General features: G+C 43.5%; 2 protein-coding genes across 3 annotated transcripts; both read left to right on the forward strand.

The window, feature by feature from the left end:
* The first annotated feature begins 292 nt into the window (after positions 1 to 292).
* inpp4aa (inositol polyphosphate-4-phosphatase type I Aa) lies at positions 293 to 17,698 on the forward strand. Its single transcript, XM_071539230.1, has 23 exons — positions 293 to 389; positions 6,143 to 6,414; positions 6,519 to 6,563; positions 7,283 to 7,401; positions 7,603 to 7,719; positions 7,882 to 7,961; positions 8,095 to 8,212; positions 8,465 to 8,555; positions 8,735 to 8,882; positions 9,007 to 9,137; positions 9,372 to 9,476; positions 9,608 to 9,716; positions 9,990 to 10,173; positions 11,090 to 11,371; positions 11,482 to 11,632; positions 12,107 to 12,139; positions 12,585 to 12,757; positions 12,907 to 13,030; positions 13,476 to 13,743; positions 14,466 to 14,563; positions 14,652 to 14,764; positions 14,925 to 15,079; positions 15,459 to 17,698. The coding sequence occupies exons 2-23, from the start codon at positions 6,315 to 6,317 to the stop codon at positions 15,589 to 15,591; spliced, it is 2,877 nt and encodes a 958-aa protein (XP_071395331.1). The 5' UTR covers positions 293 to 389; positions 6,143 to 6,314; the 3' UTR covers positions 15,592 to 17,698.
* Positions 17,699 to 18,411: 713 nt separating this feature from the next.
* On the forward strand, positions 18,412 to 24,536 carry LOC139660943 (inosine-uridine preferring nucleoside hydrolase). 2 transcript variants are annotated; one of them, XM_071539231.1, is made up of 7 exons: positions 18,412 to 18,748; positions 20,825 to 20,922; positions 21,192 to 21,379; positions 22,946 to 23,125; positions 23,218 to 23,329; positions 23,489 to 23,625; positions 23,786 to 24,536. In XM_071539231.1, exons 1-7 carry the CDS (start codon positions 18,681 to 18,683, stop codon positions 24,131 to 24,133), a joined length of 1,131 nt encoding a protein of 376 aa, XP_071395332.1. In that variant the 5' UTR covers positions 18,412 to 18,680; the 3' UTR covers positions 24,134 to 24,536. The 2 variants fall into 2 exon arrangements, with proteins under 2 accessions (XP_071395332.1, XP_071395333.1); XM_071539232.1 differs by having other exon boundaries at positions 18,709 to 18,748; positions 20,863 to 20,922; positions 23,786 to 24,532.
* Positions 24,537 to 24,549: the final 13 nt, after the last annotated feature.

The raw sequence follows: 24,549 nt of genomic DNA on the forward strand, positions 1-24,549 counted from the left end.
CTAAAGGGCCTCAGCATCATCACTGGATACAGGCCTGTGGCTTGTTTTCATCTGAGAGAAATGCTGTTATTTTATTCTGTGACATGGCCCACTCAAAGTATCTATCTATCCATCCAACTACACCGGTGGGTGGGTGAGGTTATTATTAGCCTGTACTGTAGGCTACTGTAATGGTACAAGTTGCTCTCTCCAGACCGGACGGAGAGCGCCGCCCGGTGGAGAGAGGCGGCGCTGCTCGGTGTTCCGCCTCGGTGTGTCAGAGGGAGCGGGCAGGGCGAGTCTCTACTGCAGACATCGTCGAGTATGCAACCGAGATGCGCATCAATATGAAAAGAAACCCAGACCTTCACACTTCTGCTACCGGTATGGAATATTTCAAGGTTCTCACTGTGAGTGCTTCTCCTTTCACATATTCATTTGATCTCATGGCTTGTCGATGATGGATGTTATTGCAAATCGAGAGGATCATGGCTCGCAGCAGGTTTCGATTAAGACGTGTTGTCATAACAAGATTTCAAATATCGCTTTCGACATTTGGTTTAAAAACGCCTGGCCTGCCTTTGTGGAGAGGGGGTTTGTGATAGTGCAGCTCTTTGACAGCAGCGGCAGCCTCATTGAATGGGCATCAGTAGATATCATGACGCAATCTTTGTTATTGTCTGAGTGTCAAGGCATAAGAGTGCATCCACACTGAGGTATAATGATAATATTATTGGCCATGCGACCATACATAGACTTCCAATTAAACAGAGCTAGCCTCCGCCTATATATTTTCATGCACCCAGCCTGGTAAACAGACAGGATACAGCAACCTAGTCCTGGACCACCCGGGCCTGAAACCGTGATGGTGTGGATTTAGGATTATGTATGCTCTGTTCTATATTTATTTTAATATATAACAGCATATAGCAGAGGTTTGCTGTGTTGCTTATGAGGCAATGGGCCACGCCATCGCCCAGGCCTACCAGATGCTCCCAATAGAGAGTAGAGGATTAGGTTTGATCTGTTGAATCACTGTTTTCACTCCTTTGGTGACAGAACTAAATTAAACTCAGCCCCTAATATGATTCATCTCTCTCTCTCTCTCTCTCTCTCTCTCTCTCTCTCTCTCTCTCTCTCTCTCTCTCGCTCTCTCTCTCTCTCTTTCCCTCTCTGTCTCTCTCTTTCCCTCTCTGTCTCTCTCTTTCTCCTTCTCCCTCTGTGTGTGTTTGATAAGGACTTCTAACAAAACCATTGAGCATGAACATAGTCTTATGATAAACAGACCTTTAAACATTTCTTCTGATACCCAAGGACCTTACTAACCCTTTCTGTGTGTGTGTGTGTGTGTGTGTGTGTGTGTGTGTGTGTGTGTGACCCTGTAGCCTCATTAGCAGGAGTTCATTATTATCATCATCAGAGGTTTCTCATGCTGACAGTTCAGTTTCCCCGCTATCTGGGAAACAAGAACTTCTTTGTTGGCGTCGTGACTTTCTCCTTGTTGTGTGTGACCCCCACGCTTCTGAGTCTGTGTGTCGGTGTGTGTGTGTGTGTGTGTGTGTGTGCGGCTTGTCTTGAGCATGAACTGCTCTGCATATTCTCCTCCGCTCTGATCGATTACAGTGATTCACTGATCAGCCGTGCTGCAGCCAGCCGGTCATCCTGCTAACGACGCATCCGTGTCCGTATCCATGGTTACAGCACAACATTCCGGCATCGGGAAGACGATTGTAGATCAGACCCGAGGGACGGCAGACCGGCTTAGCTCAGCTCTGCACCGAACCAGGATCAATAGATGGAAACAGAGAAGAGCAGTGGGGTTATAGGGGGACAGTGGGAAGGAAGATAGATGGGGAAAGAAAAAAAGAAAAGGACAGGGTGGATGACAGAGCATAAAGGTGGAGAGAAAGACCAGTGGAAAGGGATAATAGGAGACTGTATTTGAGACAGAATTGTACATTGAAAGAGATGAGGGGGAGAGTGAGAGGAGCAGGAGCAGCGGGGGAGGCACCTCGACAGCGGATGGGAAGAAGAGAGGAGGGAGGACATCTAGGGAGGAGAGAGAGACACTGCAGTGCAGCCGGAGCTGACAGCATCTGCAGGGGGCCTGGTGTGTGGCGCCGGCCCTCCTAACTGGGTCACTTGCCTCTCCAGACCGCCCCATAGGGCTTTCTGCCGTTCTCACACAGATGTCTGAGGGCCACCGGAGAGTCCTCTGTGTTGTCTTCATCCAGATATATACCGTTTCACTCGCCTCCCATAGCTGCACCTTCACACTCTTACATACCCGTTCCTCTTAAAGGCGGTGACCCCAAACACATATTGGTCTTTAAAAACTCTCTGTAAACTGAGAGCATTTACCCAGCGCTTTATGTTCTTTGTTAGTCTCTAGCGGTGCGTCGGCTCGGCTCTCGCAATCAGGCCAACAGTTTCCAAAATATCTAGCGGAGGCCGGCACTCTCAAGACACACTGACTGAGGCGGGAGATGAAACCATTCTAATGACTTTATTGGTGGATATGTTTCAGCTTCTGCCGTCCTCACCGCCAAGAAGTCCACCAATAAAGTCATTATGAAAAGAATGGTTTCATCTCCTGCCTCGGCCACTGTGTCTTGAGAGTGCGGGCCGCCGCTAGATATTTTGGAAACTTTAATAATGATAAGGCAATACTTGATTCCTCACTGTAGGGAAAATCTCTTTTTGCCTGCCTCCAAGGAGGTCAGAGGTCAGATACAGAACAAGTAGATGCTACTTGTTGCGGAGCTAGAACCCAGGTCATCTGGGTGAAGAACACTCTCTTCAACCACTAGGCCATCCTGCAGCCAGTTGGAGAATCATCAGGCTGCTTCCCCAGTCTTCTCCCAAGACCCTCATCAGGCCTCTTGCGTCTGCGCTCCCCTCCAACAGACTGCGGGTAGCTGATGATTGTCAGAGAGATGTAATGATGATGCTGAGTGGCTCCCTGTGGCTTTGCATTAGATCCACTGTAGGTTTCCTAGAGAGATTCCCACACTGCCCCAGGCAGTGGGGGATTACAGCATGTTAAAGCCAGTTCCCACTGACAATGACTCCTACACAACCTAATGAGGCAGAGCATCCACGCTGTAATTGTCAACTGTTCGCTTTCATGCAAAGCTGCCAAAATAGAGATTAAACTGGCAAAGAGCATTACACACAAACCTCCTCCTGGTAGTGTGTGAATGATGTGTCTTTGGGATTGTGTGTGTGCATGTGCAGATGACTTTGAGTGTTGAGTGTGTCACTGGGAGACAGTGTTTTCATTTGTGCGTGGTGTGTGACGTCAGAACAGATTCACGTGTAAAAATAGACCTCCATTGCAGAAGTCCTTACACATGAATGCACAGGCACACACACACACACTGTTGGCTTTTTGTCAGTGTGCCTCACACAATAGCAAATAAACAGCCACACACACAACATACAGAAATACACACATACCCTTGATACTCTCTCCACCAGATCTGTGGTCAATAATATATCAGTTCTGGGAAGTGAGGGATAACAATTCCAGCTGATCCTTCTCTGTGCGAGGGCGAGTGGACATTTGTGTGTTACACATGCACACTCCTATGCACGCGTATGTAAGAGGAAACGTTGAGTGGGTCTGACATGCCACAGGAAATGTAAGCATTTGCAAGCGATCTCAAGCTGCTCGCAGCTCAGGTTAGTCACCAGGAGGCCACTTGCTGCTTCCTTTACTCTTCCTCTTAACCTTTCACATTTTCTCCACACATCCTTGTTCTGTACTCTGTTCCCTCCTCTCTTCTGTCCTCCACTCACTCCTTTGTGCTTCAAATTTGTGCTTAGTGGTGCTTGGTGTGCTTGTGTTGATGTTGTTTTCCATTTAGCAGCACCGGTGTGACATTTAACTTGTCTAAGCTTAAAGAGTTCCTCACATGCTGCGTTCAGAGAATGACATGTAGGACAGTGGTGATGTTAGTGGCCCATGTCACCTGATATTGTCACAATTCCCTTATAGAGAGAAACTAGTCTTATTTGAAGCCATGTTACTTCCTCTTTTACAACATCTCGGCTTTTCCCTGTGCTGAAATCAGCATGCATGCGGTGTGAACGGTTCATTTGGAAAGCACTGATCAGCTGCTGCAGTCTCCAATGACACTCACCGCTGCTGAATGAAAACTGAAGATGAGCAGAGTGTGGCACCTGACAAAGACAGAAAGAGAAAAACTGTGCTTTTTATTGAGTAAGATACAGCAAGGTTTGCTGTTGTCGACTAGGGCTGCAACTAACGATTATTTTCATTGTCGATTAATCTGTCGATTATTTTCTCGATTAATCGATTAGTTGTTTGGTCTATAAAATGTCAGAAAATGGTGAAAAATGTCGATCAGTGTTTCCCAAAGCCCAAGATGACGTCCTCAAATGTCTTGTTTTGTCCACAACCCAAAGATATTCAGTTTACTGTCATAGAGGAGTAAAGAAACCAGAAAATATTCACATTTAAGAAGCTGGAATCAGAGAATTTTGACTTATTTTTCTTAAAAAATTACTCAAACCGATTAATCGATTATCAAAATAGTTGGCGATTAATTTAATAGTTAACAACTAATCGATTAATCGATTAATTGTTGCAGCTCTATTTGAGACAGTGAAAGATATTTAGATGGCTGTTATTCATCCAAAGAACAAACCTCTCAAAAAGCGAAATGGGACAACGGAGAGGTGAAGGCTCAGCAGAGCAAAGCAAATAGACAGTGGTTTAGTCCCTTGCCTCTTCCTATTAGCGTAATAAAGAGAGATGAGATGGAGGCAAAGGAGGCGGTTGAGAGGCGAGCAACAGAGCAAGGAGATGAATAGAGTGAGACAGCAACTGTTTCAGTAGGGGGGGAACTCCTAGTCAGCCGGTGCAGCCGTCGTTTCCTGTTTTCACACAGCTGAACGTAAACTTGGCAGCTGCAGTGTTATAGCATATGTGGAGGCCTATATGCTCAGCCCTTCACATCACCAGCCCCGCTTAGACAAAATGGATAATGGACATGACAACTATGTGTGTCTATGTCTTAATCAGTTGCACCATCAGTTGTAGCATAAGTACTCAGGCGGTGGAACTAGTTTTGAGGATAATCTTACTCTTTACATGTAAGGTCTATGTGTGCGTGTGTGGTTGAAGCGATAGTGGAAGTGCATTGTAACTTTGTGGCCAACAAGACACGACTCACTGTCTCCAATATATGGCAAAAGGAACACCAAGGTTTTATTTTTTATTTCATTTTCAGGTGGAATCTGTCTTTAGGTAGAGAGATGGAAACATCAATGTAAGGTCTGCGTACTGTGTACACAGAGATATACCGCATGCACAAAGTGTTCTTATATAGCAGCAAAGCAATAAAGTATTGAGTGTTTAATCTAGGTAGTAGTGTCCCAGAATAGACTTGTGAAATAACTCATTTGACCTAATCTGTTTCAGTTATACATGGCGCCTTCCTCTAATGAGATTTCCTGTTATGTCTGGAGTAGATTGGCTGCGTGACCTGTGTGCAAACAGCAATGTTCAATACAGATTATCCTGAGACAATAGTGTGTGTGTGTGTGTGTGTTTGTGTGTATACATGTGTCTGTGCATGTGTGTTCAACACTTACCCGTTATACCTTGCTTTGTCTGTCTCTAGGCAGAACCCTGTTTTCAAAGAGCATGAGGCAAGCGCAATTAGCATCAGGAGAGAGAAAAGATGAAGTGTAGATTTCGTCTAGCTGCTCTGTCTCCTCACACCCTGCAGCTGTGTGAAAAGTCACACTTTTTCTCCAAGCTAAGCCTTTTTCCCACCGCCTATATTAGCACATTGACAGGGGGAAAGGAAGAGGTAGAATACTGACAGGGAACTTTCAGTGCTGCTTTCTCTTACACTCTTCCTCACAGATTTCACAGACGGTTTTGAACAGATCTGCTCATATCAACTCTCATCTATTTTTATCATCAGGGTGAGATATTGTCTTCATGGCAAATTCAACTAGTTTTTCATCTCTTTAACCTTGCGAGATATAGAACATAACAGCATCAATAACAACATATATTGTGCGATTTAATGGGCCAACGTACATACAGTCTTCACTGCACATCCAGTGTTTCTATGGGGACAGCGGCTCATCTCTTTGTTGTTGTTGTCCTCTCTCTTTCCTACAGCTTTACTAGTGACCAGCCTGTGACTACAGAGATCAACGCACAAGAAAAGCCAACACACACATAGACACACACACACACAGGAAAGAGCTGACGTGAGAGAGGGGTTTTGGCGTCTGGTCCAAGTCTTTCTGCTGATTCAAACCCCCCTCCTCGGCCCTGACGCGCAGCCACCATGTCGGGGAAGGAGCGCAGCCCCCGCCATCGGCCGTGGTCGGTGTACCGGGCCAACACGTTTGATCTCTCAGCTGAGATGATGGGGCTGACTCTCGCAGGTAACTAAGTAACCGCTGCCACGGTAACCTGTTTGCTCCATTTGATGTTGAAATGGCGGGGCTTTAAAAAAGGGTCTTTTCTCTGTCTTTCTACTGTCCTGTAGGCAACAATCAGGATCCAGACGAGCCCGTGCTGGAGTTTAGTCTGGGTGAGTTGAGGGTCAACAACCTCTGTGGGATAGATGGATTATTTGTCCCACAGGATGACATCAGAGTAAGGGGGTGGGGGTGGGGGGGGGGGTCTGTGGATCGGGCTGTGTCCATCCACCCATCTGTGAAACAGGAAATCTCAGGTGAAATCTCAGACACCACTGGTCCGATTTTGACAAAACTTGGAGGGATGACACATTTTGACACTGTGCTATGGTGTTTAAAACATTACAGTGATGGGCCTAATGGAGGCGCTATAGCTAGTTAGTTAGTTTATTTTTATTTCTGTGTCATGCCAAACATCTGGCCCATCCCACATGGGATTACAGGACACCACCATTTTACAAAACATACATCTTCCGGTGATACATATAAGAGCAAAAAAAATAAATAAAATAAATTACCACATACCACGCTATAATTAAAGATTTAAACTGCTACACCATTGGTCTGATTTTGATGAAATTGGAGGGATGATGCATCTTGTTACTGATTGGCCCAAGGGGTGCCTGCATCATTCATGGGAGACAATGTGTTTACTTGTTATCCTTTGTTCAACCTGAAAGCATTACAGCTTCACAGATCCACAATTGCTGATCATAAAGTACCCAACTAGAAAACACTGTATTACATCCCTCCCAAGGCCACGGATTAGTGACTAGCCTACTATGAAACACCACAGTTTGTAATCTCCTGCTGTGTTTACACTCTGCCCCAGCCTGCAGTGAGCTGGTTACTCCGGCTCTGGACCGGAAGCCCACCAGCTTTGTGGCAGTCAGCTGCACCACTCCGCCTCAGGCCTTCTGGACCAAGCACGCTCAGACTGAGATCATCGAGGTACAACAACATCATCACTCTTTCTTTCTTTCTCTCTCTATTTTTTGTTCTCTTTCTTTCTTAGCTTCCAGGAGATGGGGGGCTGTTCTACACAGGGAGAGATTAAAAATACTCAACAATACACTGCACATACTGTATATCAGTATCTCATCTCATCTCATCTCTCTTTCTCTCTCTCTCTCTCTCTTTCTCTCTCTGCAGGGAACCAGTAACCCCATCTTCCTGAGCAGTATAGCGTTCTTCCAGGACTCTCTGATCACTCAGCAGACTCAGGTCAAGCTTTCTGTCTACGATGTGAAGGACCGTTCGCAGGGCACAGTGAGCACAACCCAACAATCATCTCTTACAAAACTACTCCACCGAATTATCATATCTCATAGGAAATGAATACAGCCTTATTTACTTGTCTAGGTTAAATCCTCCACACACTTAAATCCTTCAAATCCTTTGTTTGTGTGTGTGTGTGTCTTTGTGTGACAGATGTACATGCTAGGTTCAGCCATGTTTTCTGTGAAGGAGCTGCTGCAGGACAAACACCACCGACTCCACCTAACTCTCAGGTAACAGACAGATACAAAACACAGTACCGTCGCTAATATTGATTATCTTATAGCTAATATCCTCTACCAGTGATAAGAGGAAATGATAGCGATTGATTTCAGTTGAACTTAACTTGCTGTTGCTGTGTGTCAGGTCAGCAGAGAGCGAGCGTGTGGGCAACATCACCATCATCGCCTGGCAGATAGAGGAGAAGCGGGACCAGAGAGCTCCTGTTGCTAGGTTACAGAGAGGAGACACTGTCAATGGAAGGGTGAGGGTGAAGGAAAAGTTCTCTGTAACTAACAGTACCGTTTCCCAGGGGAGCATAGTAAACCTCTTTTTCATGTCTATTTCATCACATCTCCGCCCAAGGCTCGTTAGTGGCTCTACTGTTATGTCCTTACAGATCAATGAATGAGGAAGATAGTTTCACCTAACTAGTTGTTCCAGTTTATTTCGTGGCATATAAAGGTAGGATGAATTCCTTTAGGCAACCGTTTGTGTGTGTGTGTGTGTGCGTCAGATGGTGCTCCCAGTTGATGAAAGCCTGACTGAATCCATGGGCATCAAATCCAAATCCGCATCTCTGTGTAAAGACACACTGCTGAAGGCTGGTGAGTGTGTGTTCATATTAACTAAACAAAGATGCAAACTAAAGATTCATCTCCTCCTTTTGTCTATGTAAGAGTCTTGCACTGGCTCAGTAATGTACAGATGCATCTGGATAGCTGTCTAACTAACTACTAACCTGATTACTACATGTATAATTACGAGGTGTGATGATTCATGGCAGTGTTCGGAGGCGTCATGTCAAGGATGTACCGTTTCCCCACTACGGATGGCAACCACCTTCGGATCCTGGAGCAGATGGCTGAGAGTATTCTCTCCCTGCACATTCCTCGCCAGTTTGTCAAGCTGCTGCTGGAGGAAGACGCCGTCAGGTAGCATCATGCTCTCGAGAATAGAATACAGTATATATGTGTGTGTGTGTGTATATACTGTATATATATCATGGGAGACAGAGAGTTGTCTCCTTAAATATGAATGTGTTTGTGTGGTGTGCAGGGTGTGTGAGCTGGAGGAGCTGGGTGAGCTGTCTCCATGTTGGGAGAACCTGAGGAGGGACATCATCACCCAGTACCAGACCATCATCCTCACCTACCAGGAGACCATCAGTGACCTGCATGAATACAAGGGTTAGAAGCACACATGTACACACACACACACACACACACACAGTTTATAACACCTGTGTAATTCATGTCATTCAAGTAAAAAAACATGAATATCGTAACATTAAAGAACACCAGTGTAACATATTGTATCAATGATGTTCACATTTTCATATAGGATACATTATGTCTTATATCTCTTTTGCCACAATATTAACCTAAGAGATAATCTTTTTCTCCCTCTCTGCTCCTTCACAGGTCCCTCATTTAAGTCTAGCACCTTGAAAGCAGAGAGGAAGCTGGAGTTTATCCCCACTAACCTGCACATCCAGAGAATGAGAGTGCAGGGAGAGTCGGGCTATGGTAGGTGATGTTTGCATATATGCTGCACGTTTATGTGTGTGTCCACACTTTTATTGTTCCTGTGTATGAGGACACGCTCACTCAATATTATATTTGACCCACTATTTTATTGTCCTCCTTCCCCCTGTCAGACCGGACATACGATGTAGTGACTATCGGAGCTCCTGCAGCGCACCATCAAGGCTTTAAGGGCTGCGGCCTCCGAAAACTGCTGCACAAGCTGGAGGAAGCCAGGAAACAGTGAGTGGAGCACAAAGAGTCTTGCTGGGTTTTTGTCATGAGTTTGACAGGGGTGTTTGTTACAAATAGTTCAAATCTTCTTGATTTGTTCTCTTTGCCTCAATCAGTGCTTATGGGGAGGAGAGGTGAGATTATGTGTAATGCCTTATAATATGTGTGTTTGTGCATTTTGTGTCATTGCTATGTATGCCATGCCTGTCCCACAATTTCAACTTCTTGTCTCTTTTATTTCTCTCTCTTTCACACACTCTCTTTCTCCATTTCACACTGCAGTGCTGGCTCTGGCTCAAAAGCAGCAGCGTTCTTGCCTCAGGATGTGGTGAAAGCAAAGGAGCTGATCGGTCAAATTAACACTCTGAAGACCCAGGTGTGTTACTACACAGAGCGTCTGTCCCGCGCTGCCAAGGAACGCTCAGCCAACGCTCTGGAGAGAACGCTGGTCATCCTAACAGAGAAGGTAGGGTAGAGGGATTTTTAATGGAATATTAATGGGTTATGTTGTAGTTCTTAATCTCACAATGCTCTGTCCCCTTTGCTTCACTCTCCCTGTCCTTCTGGCTTTTTCTATTACTAATTCATCCTCCTCTCAACTTTATTCACTACTCTCACTCTCTGCAAACGATTGATTAATTCTTACAAGCTAAAAATGACTTTATTATCCCTTCAGGGATTTCTGATGGTCAAGTGCAGTAAAAACAGACACACAGATAATCCAGTAGAATAAACAGATAAAACAATACAGCAATCTGTGCTCACTCTTGCACTCAAAATTTGATTGACCGACCCCAACACACACAAACACACACATTTTCCGGGGTAATTTTTTTCCCCCTTGATCTGATTTTTAGAGGCATTTTGGTTCTTATTGTTGGCAAATTTATTGAACTATACAATAATGCAGTTGCACTGCATGTTGGAAAATGAATACTCAATTTGTACAACAAAGATTTGGTTTAATTTAAATCATAATATACCATCATAAGAAAGAAAAATTTCTACTATTTCGGGCTGTGTGCTCGGTTGTCTACTCCATTTTTCTTGAGAAGAATGGGTCAAAAACTCCCACAAATCACTTACAGTGGCCCATGTGGGACAGTAGTCACATTCACACATGAATTTAAGACAACTCAGTGTAAAACATGTGAACAGAGTGAAACGCAAAAAAGGGTACTCCTAGTTTTTAACTTCACAGACATTTTATAAACTTTCAGTGGCATTTTTGCCTCAAACCCCCGTTAATTTTACCCTGCCAAACACACAGATCACATTATTACCACTACCACTGCTTACGACTCTTAATGATATTCTTTTCTGTCACACACACACACACACACACACACACACACACACACACACACACACTGCCTATGCAGACTCGTCAGCTGGTGACGGTGTGTGACTCCAAGCTGCTGTCCTCAGCCATCCTGGCCCTGGCTGCCGCCCGCCCGGAGTTCGCTCAGCAAGGCACCCCGTCCCCCTCCTCGTCCTCCCTCTCCCCCTCCTCTCGCTCCCCGTCCCGCTCCCCCTCCCGCCACCCGACCTCCCCATCTCGTCCCGCCACCTCGCCCTCGCGCCACGCGGCACCTCCGGACGGCGGCGACGGGTATAAAAGCAAGCGCACCTCTTTGCAAGCGGACTGGCACGAGGAGGAGTGGGTAAGGGCATGGCTGATCCTGTCCTCTTAAAATTCGGATTCACGCGTGTTTTTCATATGGATTCTACATGCAATGTGTGTGTGTGTGTGTGTGTCCTGTTTTGTGTGTAGGGGAAGGTTTGGCTGAACGTCGACAAGAGCCTGGAGTGTGTGATCCAGAGAGTGGACAGGCTGCTGCAGAGAGACAAACTGCAGAGCGACAGCAGCTCTGAAGATGTCTTCCTGCTCGCTGACGAGGACCCGGGGCACACTAACAAGAAAGGTACACACACACACACACACACACACACACACACACACACACACACACACACTTTGCTCTGTGGTTTGTAAATGACTCACAATACATGCATCCATGTATTCACTGATCACACTACTGAGGACAATGGTCAGAGGGTTAATTTGAATGTGTCAATCTCATGAGGTATCCATAGTAACCAGGAAGCTTTCTGGATACATCCTGGACATAAAAAGAAGGATTTACCATCATCATCATCATCATCATCATGGCATCCATCACATCATCATCCTCCATCATCATCATCATCATCACTCTCTCACCAGATTCCTGCATGCTTTTCACATCATGTCGCACAGAACTGTAGGTTTATTCCCACAATCACTTCAAACTGCTTTAGTGTCGTTGGCTGTTTGAAATCAAGACAATCACGTGAAGTGGCTCATGTAAAAGTTCTTCGTCTTTATCTAAATATTTTTTACCTTCTCTCATCTCTAGATCACAGCCCAGAGGTAGAAAAGACTTCCCCTGGTAAGAGCAATGTTACAGGATCCCTGCGCCTCCATAATGAATCTGTCAGTGTGCTAAAAGAAGGTTTTAACCAAGACATCCACCATTATAGAAAATCATATCTATTCTTGCAATTTGATTGCTGGCCTGAATATAAAACTCATTACTTTAAATTAAACCTCATCATTGTTGATGTTGTTTTTGCTTAAAATCAACATATTGTATTCTGGAATTAAACATTTTGTGTTTGTGTGTCAGGGTATCTGCAGGTTTCAGAAAGCCAAGATCTTTTTAAGACCTTTTTGCTACCTGGAATTTAATTTAAGATATAATAATAAATAATAATAACCAAAATAAAGAATCAAAGTTTGTGTGTGTGTGTCTTTGTGTGTGTGTGTGTGCGTGTGCGTGTGCGTGTGCGTGTGTGTGTGCGTGCACACGTGTAACCTCTGCTCTCTGTCTGCAGGCGAGTGGAGCGAGGCTCTGTACCCGCTCCTCACCACGCTGACAGACTGTGCGTCTCTGATGAGCGACAAAGCCAAGAAGGCCATGGTGTTCCTGCTGATGCAGGACAGCGCCCCCACCATCGCCATGAGCCTCACCCTGCAGTACCGCCGGGACGTCGTCTTCTGCCAGACGGTCAGCCACAAACACTCCTGTTACATTCATATATACAGACTTTTGGATATAGCAACTTGTGTGCAAAGGCATTAGAAACCTAGGAAGAAGACAGATTGACATACTGTATGATGGTTGTATTGATGAGATACATATTGTGGTGATTACAGCTGACGGCTCTGATCTGTGGCTTCATCATCAAGCTGAGGAACTGTATCTGTGACAACGGCTTCCTCAGGCAGCTACACACTATTGGCCTGCTGGTGCAGTATGAGGGCCTGCTCAGCACCTATGGTAATTTGCCTGTGTGTGTGTGATCTGATGAAACAATTTCTTGTTCTATTTTGGGAGAGTACCTGTCTGATGGCGTATTAGGGCCATTGTATCCTGAGAAAAACTCAGAATTTCTGAGATTAAAGTCAGAAATGTACGGAAATAAAACACACTGAAATTTGTGAGAAAAAACTCAATTTCAAATTTCTGAGGGGTTTTTTTTCTCACAAATTTCAGGGGTGGGGGGGGTGGGGGGGGGTTCGTATTTATTTTTTTTGAAATTTCAAAATTCTGAGTTTTACAATGGCTCTAATACGCCGTCGTGGGAACCTGTATATAAACCAAGCTTTGATGTTTGAGGATATCATTGGGGTTATGGGTATGTCACTGAGGTTATCATCACAGATGTTGGGCTGAATTTGTATTGACGTTAACCTCTGTGATCCCTGGTTTTTGTCTCTTAAAGGGGAGGAGCTGGCCATGCTGGAGGACATGAGTGTCGGAGTGATGGACCTGAGGAACGTCACCTTTAAAATCACCCAGGCGACTTCGGGTTTCGGCCCGGACATGCTGCCGGTCATCACCGGAAACAGGAACGGCTTCAACGTCCGGGTGCCCATGCCGGGGGCGATGTTCGACACGCTGCCACGGGAGATCCAGAACGGGATGCTGCTGCGCGTGCAGCCTGTCTTGTTTAACGTGGGGATCAATGAACAGCAGACCCTGGCCGAGAAGTGAGTCACCAAGATGTGAGGAGAAGAGAGGTTGAGAGGGCACTTGAGAGCAGAATAACAAGGGGAGAGGAGGAGGGGCAGAGTAGAATGAAGAGGAAATGGATCAGAAAGGGAGAGCATTAGAAAAGTGGGGAAATAAGAAAGTGGAAAAGAGCTTTGAATGAGGATTGAATGGTTGGAGTGATATGAACACTCTCCCCTCCCTCACCAACTACTGGGTGTTGCTGAAAAAGAAGCTTGTTTGAGGGGATATTACTATAGCAACTCAAGCATCGTGATATTTGACTGTTTTCTTTACAATATTTGATTAATAATATATTCACATAATCACATAACTGCTTGGCAATGACATTTTATCAAATTAAACACAAAAGGTACTTAATTGTGCTGTAGGATGATTAAATCTTTTGAAACTAACCTCAGTACTAGGCAGCTACTACTACTAAGACAGCAGTAAGACAACTGTAATGGTCATGAAAGATTTCTACTCTAATGTCAGAACCACAAAAAGGGAAATCCGTACTCTCAAAAAGATATCTTGAGTTAAGGCAAGCTGTATATTTTTTATTTGAAACATGTAAAATAAATACATTTTTGAGAGTGCAGATTTTCTCTGTATTTGAAATGGGCGCACCAGAGAAGCCTTATTTTATGTCCCTTTTCTTTCCCAGCTTATGGACTTTCTTAGTCATTTACTCTAATGTCAGTACATGTGTTCTCAGGTTTGGAGACACGTCGCTCCAAGAGGTGATCAACGCAGAGAGCATGGCCCGCCTCAGCTCCTACTACGACCAGTTTAAAGAAGTCCTGCCGGAGGACTGTGAGTCACTTATGCATACTGTCGCCCGAGGATGATCAAAACGCTCCTTCCAGAAATAAAAATCCTTCCCTCCTCTGCATCTCCTCAGGTCTCCCTCGCTCCCGCAGCACCACCAGTCTGCCTGAGCTGCTGAAGCTGCTGAGCCAGAACGTTAACGCCAAGAAAAGCAAGAATGTGGAGATTCTTTGGCAGGCGGCCGAGGTAAACTCTCTTCACGCGTCTCACATCGGCTTTATGCATATTTAAATGTTTTTCTACCTTTCGCTGCCAGCTTTTTTCCCCTCCGCACCACTCTTCCCCTATTAGCTCACTCTAACCCCCTCCTGTCTTTCTCCTCTGACTCTCGCTCCACACCCTACAGGCGTGTCGTCGTCTGAACGGAGTGCGTTTCACCAGCTGTAAGAGTGCGAAGGACCGCACGGCCATGTCTCTGACCCTGGAGCAATGTCAGATCCTGCAGCAGGAGCATGCTCTGGCCCCGCAGGTCTTCTCCCAGGCCCTGGACTGCATGCGCAGGTCAGCTGCTACAAAAGCTCATTAGTAGGGATGAGACGATCTGCTTATCTCACGATATGCGATATGGGGTTCATGATTTGATACGACGGCGATATAACGTAATAAATAAAAGTTCACTGACAACAAAGTATGACTGTGCAGAATTATGTTTATTTCTGAGACACAAAAAAGACATTGTGATGGGCAAGCTGCCTTATTTGTGATTACTACAGCAGAATAAAATGGAGCTAATATCACGAGTCATTACAATACGTATTGAATTTTGATATATTGTCCCATCCCTACTCATTAGAAATTCTTATGAAGTGATATGTTTTTGTCAAAGTAAATAACACATCTCTCCTGTTTCTCCCCTCTTTGCACCTCCGCCCGTCCACAGTGAGGGCTGCAGGAGAGAGAACACCATGAAGAACGTGGGATGCCGTAAATACGCCTTCAACTCTCTCCAGCTGAAGGCCTTCCCTAAACAGTACCGCCCTCCGGAGGGGACGTACGGAAAAGTAGAGACCTAAGCGGACTCCCCCTGTCTCTGCGTGTCCGGAGGAAGCCAACGGAGTGAAGAGGATAATGATGATAGCACCACACAAACAAAATAACAACACAACACGGAACGGCCCTTTGTTTTGTGCTTAGTCACTGTTAATAAGGTTAATGTCCAAGTGCCAGTGCTACTGTAGGTTGTTTTATAGCGGTTTCCCTCTCCTCTCAATCTTACTAGAGTCACCGTGTTATCATAGTATGTCATGATGTTAGCCAAGTCACGGCCAACAGATAAGGCTTTCTGTCTTACATTGTAATCAGAGTGCAGCAACACTGATGGTTGCTGCACCAGTAGTAGCAGCAGGAAGCTTACAGCCACTCTGGATTTGAGTCTTTTTGACTTTTCTCCCTAGGATAAGATGTGCAAATGTCTCGTCCTTTAGAAGGATAATGGCATGACACACAATATCATAGCTGTAGTACTTGTCTTTTGATTTTAAAAATATAACAAGAGCAGCTGCTCTTAATTGATTTCCAGTTTTTTTTTATGTTAAAGCTACACTAGGCAAGATTTTTATGGAAAATGCACCCATGTTATCAGCCTAAAGCACCAAGTGGGGCTGCAACAGAGAAGAGCGTCCCATCCCCACTGATTTAGATCCTGTAGATTCACGCTATTTGCCCAAATGAAGTTCTGGTGTTGGGTGTGGTCACAAAATACAACACTGTCTCCTAAACAGCAGCGGGCGAGCGCTCATATAATTTACTAACGTACATCACTTCAGATGATTTCTAGGTACTGAAGTTCACATTTTCCAGACAATTACCTCTTGCTGCCATTTGGAGCAGCCAACATGTGAAGTTGCCTAATGTAGCTTTACATCTACAGTAGGCAATGCAGTGGATGATCAGCTTTATCAAAAGAAATGCCTTTGCTTGCCAAAGCATTTCTCTGGACCTAAACTCCATTGTGGGGTGACAGTTGTTTAAGTCAGAGCTCTTATTTCAGTTTCTTAGCCTGATCTGTTTTCCCCACTGTCTCTCCTTTTCATCTTCGTTCAATCACATAAATCATCATATCTCACTCTTCAACAAGCACAGACAGAAAAGATCTTTCAGAAATACAAATCTGACACTATTCTATTTGTATGGATATGATTTCCCATCTAATGTGATTTCTGAGGTCAGTCTGATGCTGCTCTATAAGCATGGATGGCTTCACTACATTCCAGCTGAACAGGGGGAACTGTGGCTCACAAAGGGATTCAGATGTGGTGTGTCACATTATTCTATAAATCTAACATGTCTTCAGATGCATTTCTGCAGGATTATATGCAGTACTGTACTGGATTCATAGTCCTTCAGACTCGAGTCTTATTTAAAGTGTAAAAAGTTCTCAGTTTAACATCAGCACTTGCAGTTGAATTATGCAGAATTTTGTGGTGAAAATTGGACAAGGAGTTAATTACTTTAACCTGCATGAAGATAAAAAAGACACTCATATTATTGCACTCGAAGGTACCCGAGCATTGCATAAATGTTTATAGATTTAAGTGAAATAATGCATATTGCATTATTGTACCATCAGCAACACTTCACTGGCTTCTGTTGTCAGTTTACCAACTCCAGGCCGATGTATCTTATTGTACAATACTTCACAGACCACAGACAGTGGATTTTATTTTACAAATATTATTTTGCTTATAATTATTTATGCTGATATACTGGGGATGTTGCCAAATGCTGTCATAGTTTTATTCATTGTTATTGAGTAAGTTATGTATGATTAATTATTCTGATCAGTTGTACACAGACAGAGGTTGAACAGGGGAGTTGGGTGACCTGGGGAGACACCTGCACCCCTACTGAGGTATGAACTGCAAACTGAACTGCATAAATAAAGGCTTTTCAATGCAAAATGAACATGTTCATAATCTGAGACGCCATGATATTTGAACCGACTCAACGGATCAGGAAAAAAATACCTTCCCATGATAAGTTTGTCTGAGCTACAAGTGCACAGCACATAACAGGGGACATGAATAAAGTGGTTGAAAGAGAAGCAGTTACACAACCTGAAATGAAACTACAGGGACATTTTTGATTCTCAGATGGCACATAACTATTTCATTTTTTCAAATTCAGCTCTGATTTGATACATGGACTTAAGAAGATTGTGACAGCTGCATGAGTTTTAAATGTATTAAAATATGTGCTGAAGCTGCAAAATGTGGGCCTAATGTTTATAAACTTTGGAGAGAAAATGGGACCCACTTTCAGTTGTACATAATTCTACCACCAAATCCTACTCTAGCTGTCTACAGTATGTATCTGTATGAAACTACCTGTCATCAGTATGCTTGAAAAAGTTTAAATCAGATTACTGCCTATTACTGACTTTTTCACCGTTATAACCGAGGAGAAAAGGAGAAGAAATGCAAGTGTTCTCCTCCTGCTAACAGGCACTGTATGTGAAATATAGATACGAAATAATTATGAGGATGAATGTATTTTTAACAACTAAAACACAGCCACAAATCTTTGATCCATGTCGTTCATAACTGGACTTAACTGTATTAACTTTGTCTGTAGGCTACCGCACAACAAAGTAGGAAATAACAACAATAAACACAATTAAAACAGACAAAAAAAGAAACCATTTAATTACGTAGCCTACTGGTAGAAGCACAAAAATCAAGGAAAAATGACCAAGTCAGCAAGTTGGCCAGACAAAACGCTCCGCTCCTGAAACGCCCCCGGTGTGATATGAAGCCGTGCGGAGGACGCAACAATACTGCGTCGCAGCCGGAACGGCGGAAGATTGGCGAGGGCTTCATCGAAGATCGTCTACTTCTAAAGATGAGTCACTTTATCGTCAAAAACCTGGTCCACTGCCCGGAAATATGGGCCAGCCGTTACCAGTACAGACGTGAAACAAAGTTGTTATTCTCTAAACTGGCAATTTGGTTCAAATAAACCTGAGATACACAGAGAGCCGATTCTGGCCCGCCACGCTACGCGATGACGTTTGTGGTACAAAAAAAATGGCGGAAGAGTGAGAGCTCTGCACATCTTCCTCCTCTCAGGTCTCCTTCCGTCTGTTTCTGACTTTATTTACTGCATGGCGACAGCAGTCCGACGTCTTGGAGCTACAGTGACACCTCACATCTTCAGCAGCTCTGTGTTGAGGTAAAGCGAGGGACGACAAGACGGGTGTCAATTAATGTTCAGGCTCACGCAACATATTTACATTCTGCTGGTTGTGTTTGGTTGAGTGCAGCCTGCTAGCTTGTTGTGTCCCTGTGCAGTCTGCTGAGTACCAACAGGCGCTCTTACCATAGTTGTATACTATCATAGTCGTAGTAGTAGTAGTAGTACCATAGCAGCCAAGTGAGTCCAGATTTCATCTTGTAGTTTGTATCATTATGGAGGTCAAAGATCAAACCTATTCAATTGGCGGCCCGCGGGCCACATCCAGCCCAGAAGCAACCTCCGAGTGGCCCAGCGAGCTTGAATTAAATAGGCTATTTTAATAGCGATTTTAATATTTTAATTGTAATATTGTTTTTATAAAACACTCGCTAGCCTAGCAACATTAAGGCTACAAACAACCCATAACGCAACACTCCGTGTAGGAGTCGGTTTTACACCGGTACTTTATCCATTCAAAAAGAATATCTGATGTTGTGAACGTTTGTCTAGTCCTCGAATATAAGACGACCCCCACTTTTTCTGAAAATATGTCTCTGTCAACCCTGAAACGTAAAACTGACAATGAAAAGCGTCGGTTTAACCCTGCCTGGACTAGCAAATAGTAGTTATGTGTAATCAGTGGTGGAAAGTAAGTAAGTACATTTACTCAAGTAGTGTACTGAAGTACAGTTTTGAGGTACTTGTACTTTACTTGAGTATTTCCATTTTATGCTACTTTGTATTTCACAGCTATAGTTACTAGTTACTTTTCAGATCAATATTTTATATTTAAAACATTTGATCATCTTTATAAAATAACTATAAAATGTTATAGATTAGCCTACCCAAAAGTATAGCTAAATTGTTAAGATTAGCTTCACGTTGACAACTTTAAAATGCTGCTTACATGTATGTCAATAAATCAGTATTAATATTCCAATAATTTATGAAAAATATAACGCTCTAAATGTGGACAGTTTGCATAATGAGTACGTTTACTTTGATACTCTAAGTACATTTTGCTGCCAATACTTATGTACTTTTACTTAAGTAAGATTTTGAATGCAGGACTTTTACTTGTAATGGAGTATCTTTACATTGTTGTATTGCTACTTTTACTTAAGTAAAACATCTCAGTACTTCTTCCACCACTGTGTGTAATAGAGTGTGTTATTGGTTACTGTTATTGCCACCTGATTCTGTGCATTGAGCTCTTTTTTATTCTGTTTCTGCACTTTGTGATTTGCCTGGATCAGATATGTGACCAAAAATATATTTTTTTATTTCAAAAGTGAAACGATAAACATTGCTATTTTTTACTACATTTATTTGCGTTTGTTTAAATTTATCATTACCAAAAGCTAAAAAAAAGTTTTTAAATAGGCTGCTGAAAATGTCTGGCCCATCTACATTTCCCGGTTTTAAAATCTGGCCCAACTGAATTTGTAATTGAAAAGCCCTGCCCTATGTAAACAATTTCCTATCAGAGGGAGTTCAGATTGTTAGGCGACCTACATCTCACTGACTAAATATCTTGTCAGTCATCAGTCATTGGTCCCCAGAGGTTTAGACTACTCCTTATAAGTGGGCTTGAAAGTTCTGGTGGCAAATTACAGTACTGTAGATGTTTTCCCTAGTTTAGTGTTCAGTGAACTGATGCCCCTGTAGACTTTACACTTTCAGGTTAGCCCTGTTGAGGCCAATAACTGAAAGAGACCAAGGCAACAGCATCACATTCAGTTGCAGACACAGCAGTAAAACATATTGCAAATAGATCAGTAACCTATTTTGCAAAGGAGACTTGGCCAAGTCACCAGCAGCACATTCACTCAAAAACAGACACAGAAAGAGAAGGCTGAGAAACAGATCCTCAACAAGTTGTCATGCTAAATGTCTTTCTTTCACTGGTTATTTTTTTTTTATCTCTCCCCATGTGGAAGACTTCCAACTGGAAGCAGATATTATATTATAGAATATAGATATTAGATATTAGATTAAATTCACTCTCACTTCCTTACCATTACTTGACTCCTCCTCCCTCTCAACATCTCTTTCCCCTCCTGCTGCATAAAGGTTCAGGCTTGCAAGTGACTGTCATTTGTTCCAGCCAGTGAGACGAAGAGCACCAGCCGCTACACAGTCCAGTTCACCTTTTTCACACTCAGCTACAGGTAGGAATAGTCTTGTGAATCGTGACTTCTTGTGTTTCTGTTTCAGATAGGTGGTGGTGCACAGTTTACTGAATTAGATGACTCTCTAACATAGCTCAACACAACTTTTGTTAGATTTCCGTGTCTGTAATAGGGGAACAAACATGTTGAGCTTACTCATTAACTAACAGATTAGCTGACTAAGCTAACCAGACTGGTTTATGGACAGCCAGACAGACACTAACGCAGAGCCTCTGTGTTCTCCCTGGTTTGATATGTGTGCTCCTCAGGGTGCAGGATGAGAAAGAAGCTGCTGGTGGATGTAGACTGCGGGGTGGACGATGCTCAGGCCATCATGTTGGCGCTGGGTGCCCCCAACGTGGAGCTCCTGGGCATCACCTGTGTCCATGGAAACACCTCAGTAGAGAACGTGTGCAAGAACATTCTGCGTGTTCTGCAAGCCTGCAAGAAACTAGAGGTGGGTGCTGCGTTGTTGTCCTTTTCTAACGCAGTTGTTTTATCACACTGAGATGGGTAATTGGTGTCAAGAGTCTTATTTCAGACTATCACTAATACGTTTGCTCCAAAATAAAGAATGTTACGTGACATTTACTGATTGGAATGTGCAACATCATGTGACAAGTAAGGCTGCTGTTTATACAGCTGACTAACAATTTATTGGTTCCTCAGCCACATGACTAAAGGCAGAATGAGGATAACCAGCATGACCTTGGTTAGCTTTAGTAAGGCAGTTTTGGCTCTGACAGCTGTTGCAGGAATACAAATCATTGATAGGCTGCTGATTTTTAATACCAAAAACAAATGGAAAATTTCCTCTGGTTTTGGCAAGTTGCACTGAAATGACAGAAGTTGAAATTGCCAAACCTCCAGTATTGTGTTCTTGTTATATTAATGGTTAGCTGACTCAACTCACCGATGTTGTGTGAACCAACACTATTCCTCCCTACATAGCTAAAGGGCAGTAGCTACATAAGACCAAGACAGAGTGAAGCTGAGAAAAAATGACTTCATTATCTTCATCTTCATTATCTCATGTTCTGACAAAACAGTTCTTGGTACAGAAGTGGATAGTACGTATTGTTTAGTAGCACCTATGGGTCTATTTTTTGGTAAAAACGAAATCTAAACTTGAGTCACGATGTTTGACCTTTGAAACATTTACTGCTGTTTATCTTTGTAGGTAAACATTGCATAAAGCATCTTGTCTCACCTCATAGAATGACTTTTGAATCCAATTTGCCATGAAACACCAACATGGGCATCATTAGGTATGGCAAGGTACAGCACTTAATAAGATTGTGAAATCAGTTTACGCTCTTCCCATAGTCCTGAGAGGTTATGATATAGGTGTTGGTCTCAAAGGTAATAGTAGGGAAATTAAGAGTAACCCACACACTGAAATAAAACAATAAGGAGAATGTCCAAATCTGAGGCTTACCGATGCAGGAAAAATATTTATTTATGTGTTAAAGTGACAAAAATATGCCAAAAATATTTGGGTGAGGTGAAAGAAAAGATGTTGGTATTATTATACCATCCTCAAACCCAGAGAGGCACACCTGAAACAAACCTATATAACCTATATAGCCTGTATAACCTATATAGACGATCGATCAATAGGATACTAGGTCATCAGTATTTGGCTCCAAGTACATAATGGTAAGACAGTCCAGCTGATGTACAAAGCATGACAAACAAGAAAGACCACAGGTCCTGTATCAGATGTATACAATAAAGTCTACATGCAATACAAACATGACATCACTTGAACATGTGTAAATATTCTGCATCAATAAGCCTCAGTTTTGGACATTCTCCTTACAGTTTTATATCAGTGTGGGGTTACTCTAATTTTCCTGAAGGACTTGCCATATCTTAAATGAGTCCACACTTGATCGTATAGTTTTTAACATTATAATGGAGAGCAAAAATCTATTGGGGAGCCCTATAATAATAACAACAGCGATACAGGATTGTTCCTTGTGGTGTGATTGCACTCACCCGGTGTTCATTTAATGTCCAGATTCCAGTGTTCAAAGGTGCTGCTAAGCCCATCCTTGGGAACTGCATTGATGCAGGACAGTTCCATGGGCAGGACGGGCTGGGAGATGCTCCAGACTCCAATGCTCCTGGTCTGGACATGGTTCAGGAGGAGGGTGCTGTGTCAGCTATGATCAGGATTGTCAATGAAAACCCTGGAGAGGTGAGAGATGTGAGAGCCCTGTGTGTGTGTGTGTGTGTGTGTGTGTGTCTGTGTGTATTAAGTCTTACATATATTGTATGTGTCTTTGCCAGATATCTCTTGTTGCCACAGCACCACTTACCAACCTGGCTCTGGCTGTGAGGCTGGATCCATCTCTACCTAGCAAACTCAAAGGCCTCTACATCATGGGAGGCAACACAGAATGTGAGGAAAACTGTCTCTATATCCAACACCATCAGCTTCTACAGTTTCTTTATGCCACATTTTAGCAAAAGCCAAGGCTGGTAACAGTGACACAGTATAATTCTGGAGTTAAATTTGTGATCAGTAGTTTTACATGGTATGCTCTCTGTACTTCCTCAGCTCGAGGAAACACCACTGTGTGTGCCGAGTTCAATTTTGCAGCTGATCCAGAAGCTGCGTACATTGTGCTGAACGACTACCAGTGTCCCACCTACTTGGCCTGCTGGGAGTTTACCTGCTACAGCAAGCTGTCCTGGGTAAGGTTTTCTCCTAGCAATGATACATTCCAACACATATATTCAGAAGACAAATTACAGCATGCAACCTTGCTGCTATCACTAGGTTCATGCATCATGGAAAAATATGTTGAACTGTTATGACCACTGTGTTGATGTTGGTCCTGGTGTTGTATGACAGGAGTTCTGTGACGCCTGGTTGGCCCAGAACACGGAGAAGGCTCGCTTCATGGCTCAGATCTTCCGCCACAGCATCAACGTGTCGCTCAGCGAGCGCTTCCAGAAAGAGTTTGTCGACGGCACAGGTTTCATTTCGTGCGATTCGTACGCCATGGCAGCCGCCGTCGACGACTCGTTCATCACGGAAAGTGACCGCTACCCAGTTAGTGTTGAGCTGACAGGAACGCACACCAGAGGCATGATGGTAGTAGATACTGTGAACATGCTGAAGAAAACTCACAAGGCCGTCATCATGAAGAAGGTGGATATGGAGAAGTTCAAGCAGATGATGATGGATGCTTTGAAATAATGACTGTGAGCATGCTGTGGGGGCACAAGTGGCCGCCTTGTTTCTTCCTTGTTCCTGTCCACATCCTTTGGTTCAGTATGAGGATGATCTACTGAGTTCTATCTGACAGATGTTCAGTCATCCAAACCACTGGTGTTTTAGTATATAAGCCTACATTCTGTACATAACAGGTAGACTACTCTGAAAACAACTGACTACACACTTTGTAAAGTACTGTATCTATAGCAGGAAGGTTTTATCTGATTTTGTAGAATGTTACATGTTGGTGTCTAATGAAGATGAATGACTACATCTACTACCTCAACTGTGTAACACCAATGTCAAAATACATTTAATTTCATTGTTTTACTGGAAATGTGATATAAGTGTCAGTCACTCAGATGTACGTTTGATTACAGCATCTAAAAAGTTTCCAG

Source organism: Centroberyx affinis, unplaced genomic scaffold, assembly GCF_046629955.1.
Source record: "Centroberyx affinis isolate AG114_WGS23_722 - 3 ecotype Tasmania unplaced genomic scaffold, CSIRO-AGI_Caff_v1 ptg003428l_1, whole genome shotgun sequence".
In the NCBI taxonomy this organism is placed as follows: Eukaryota; Metazoa; Chordata; class Actinopteri; order Beryciformes; family Berycidae; genus Centroberyx; species Centroberyx affinis.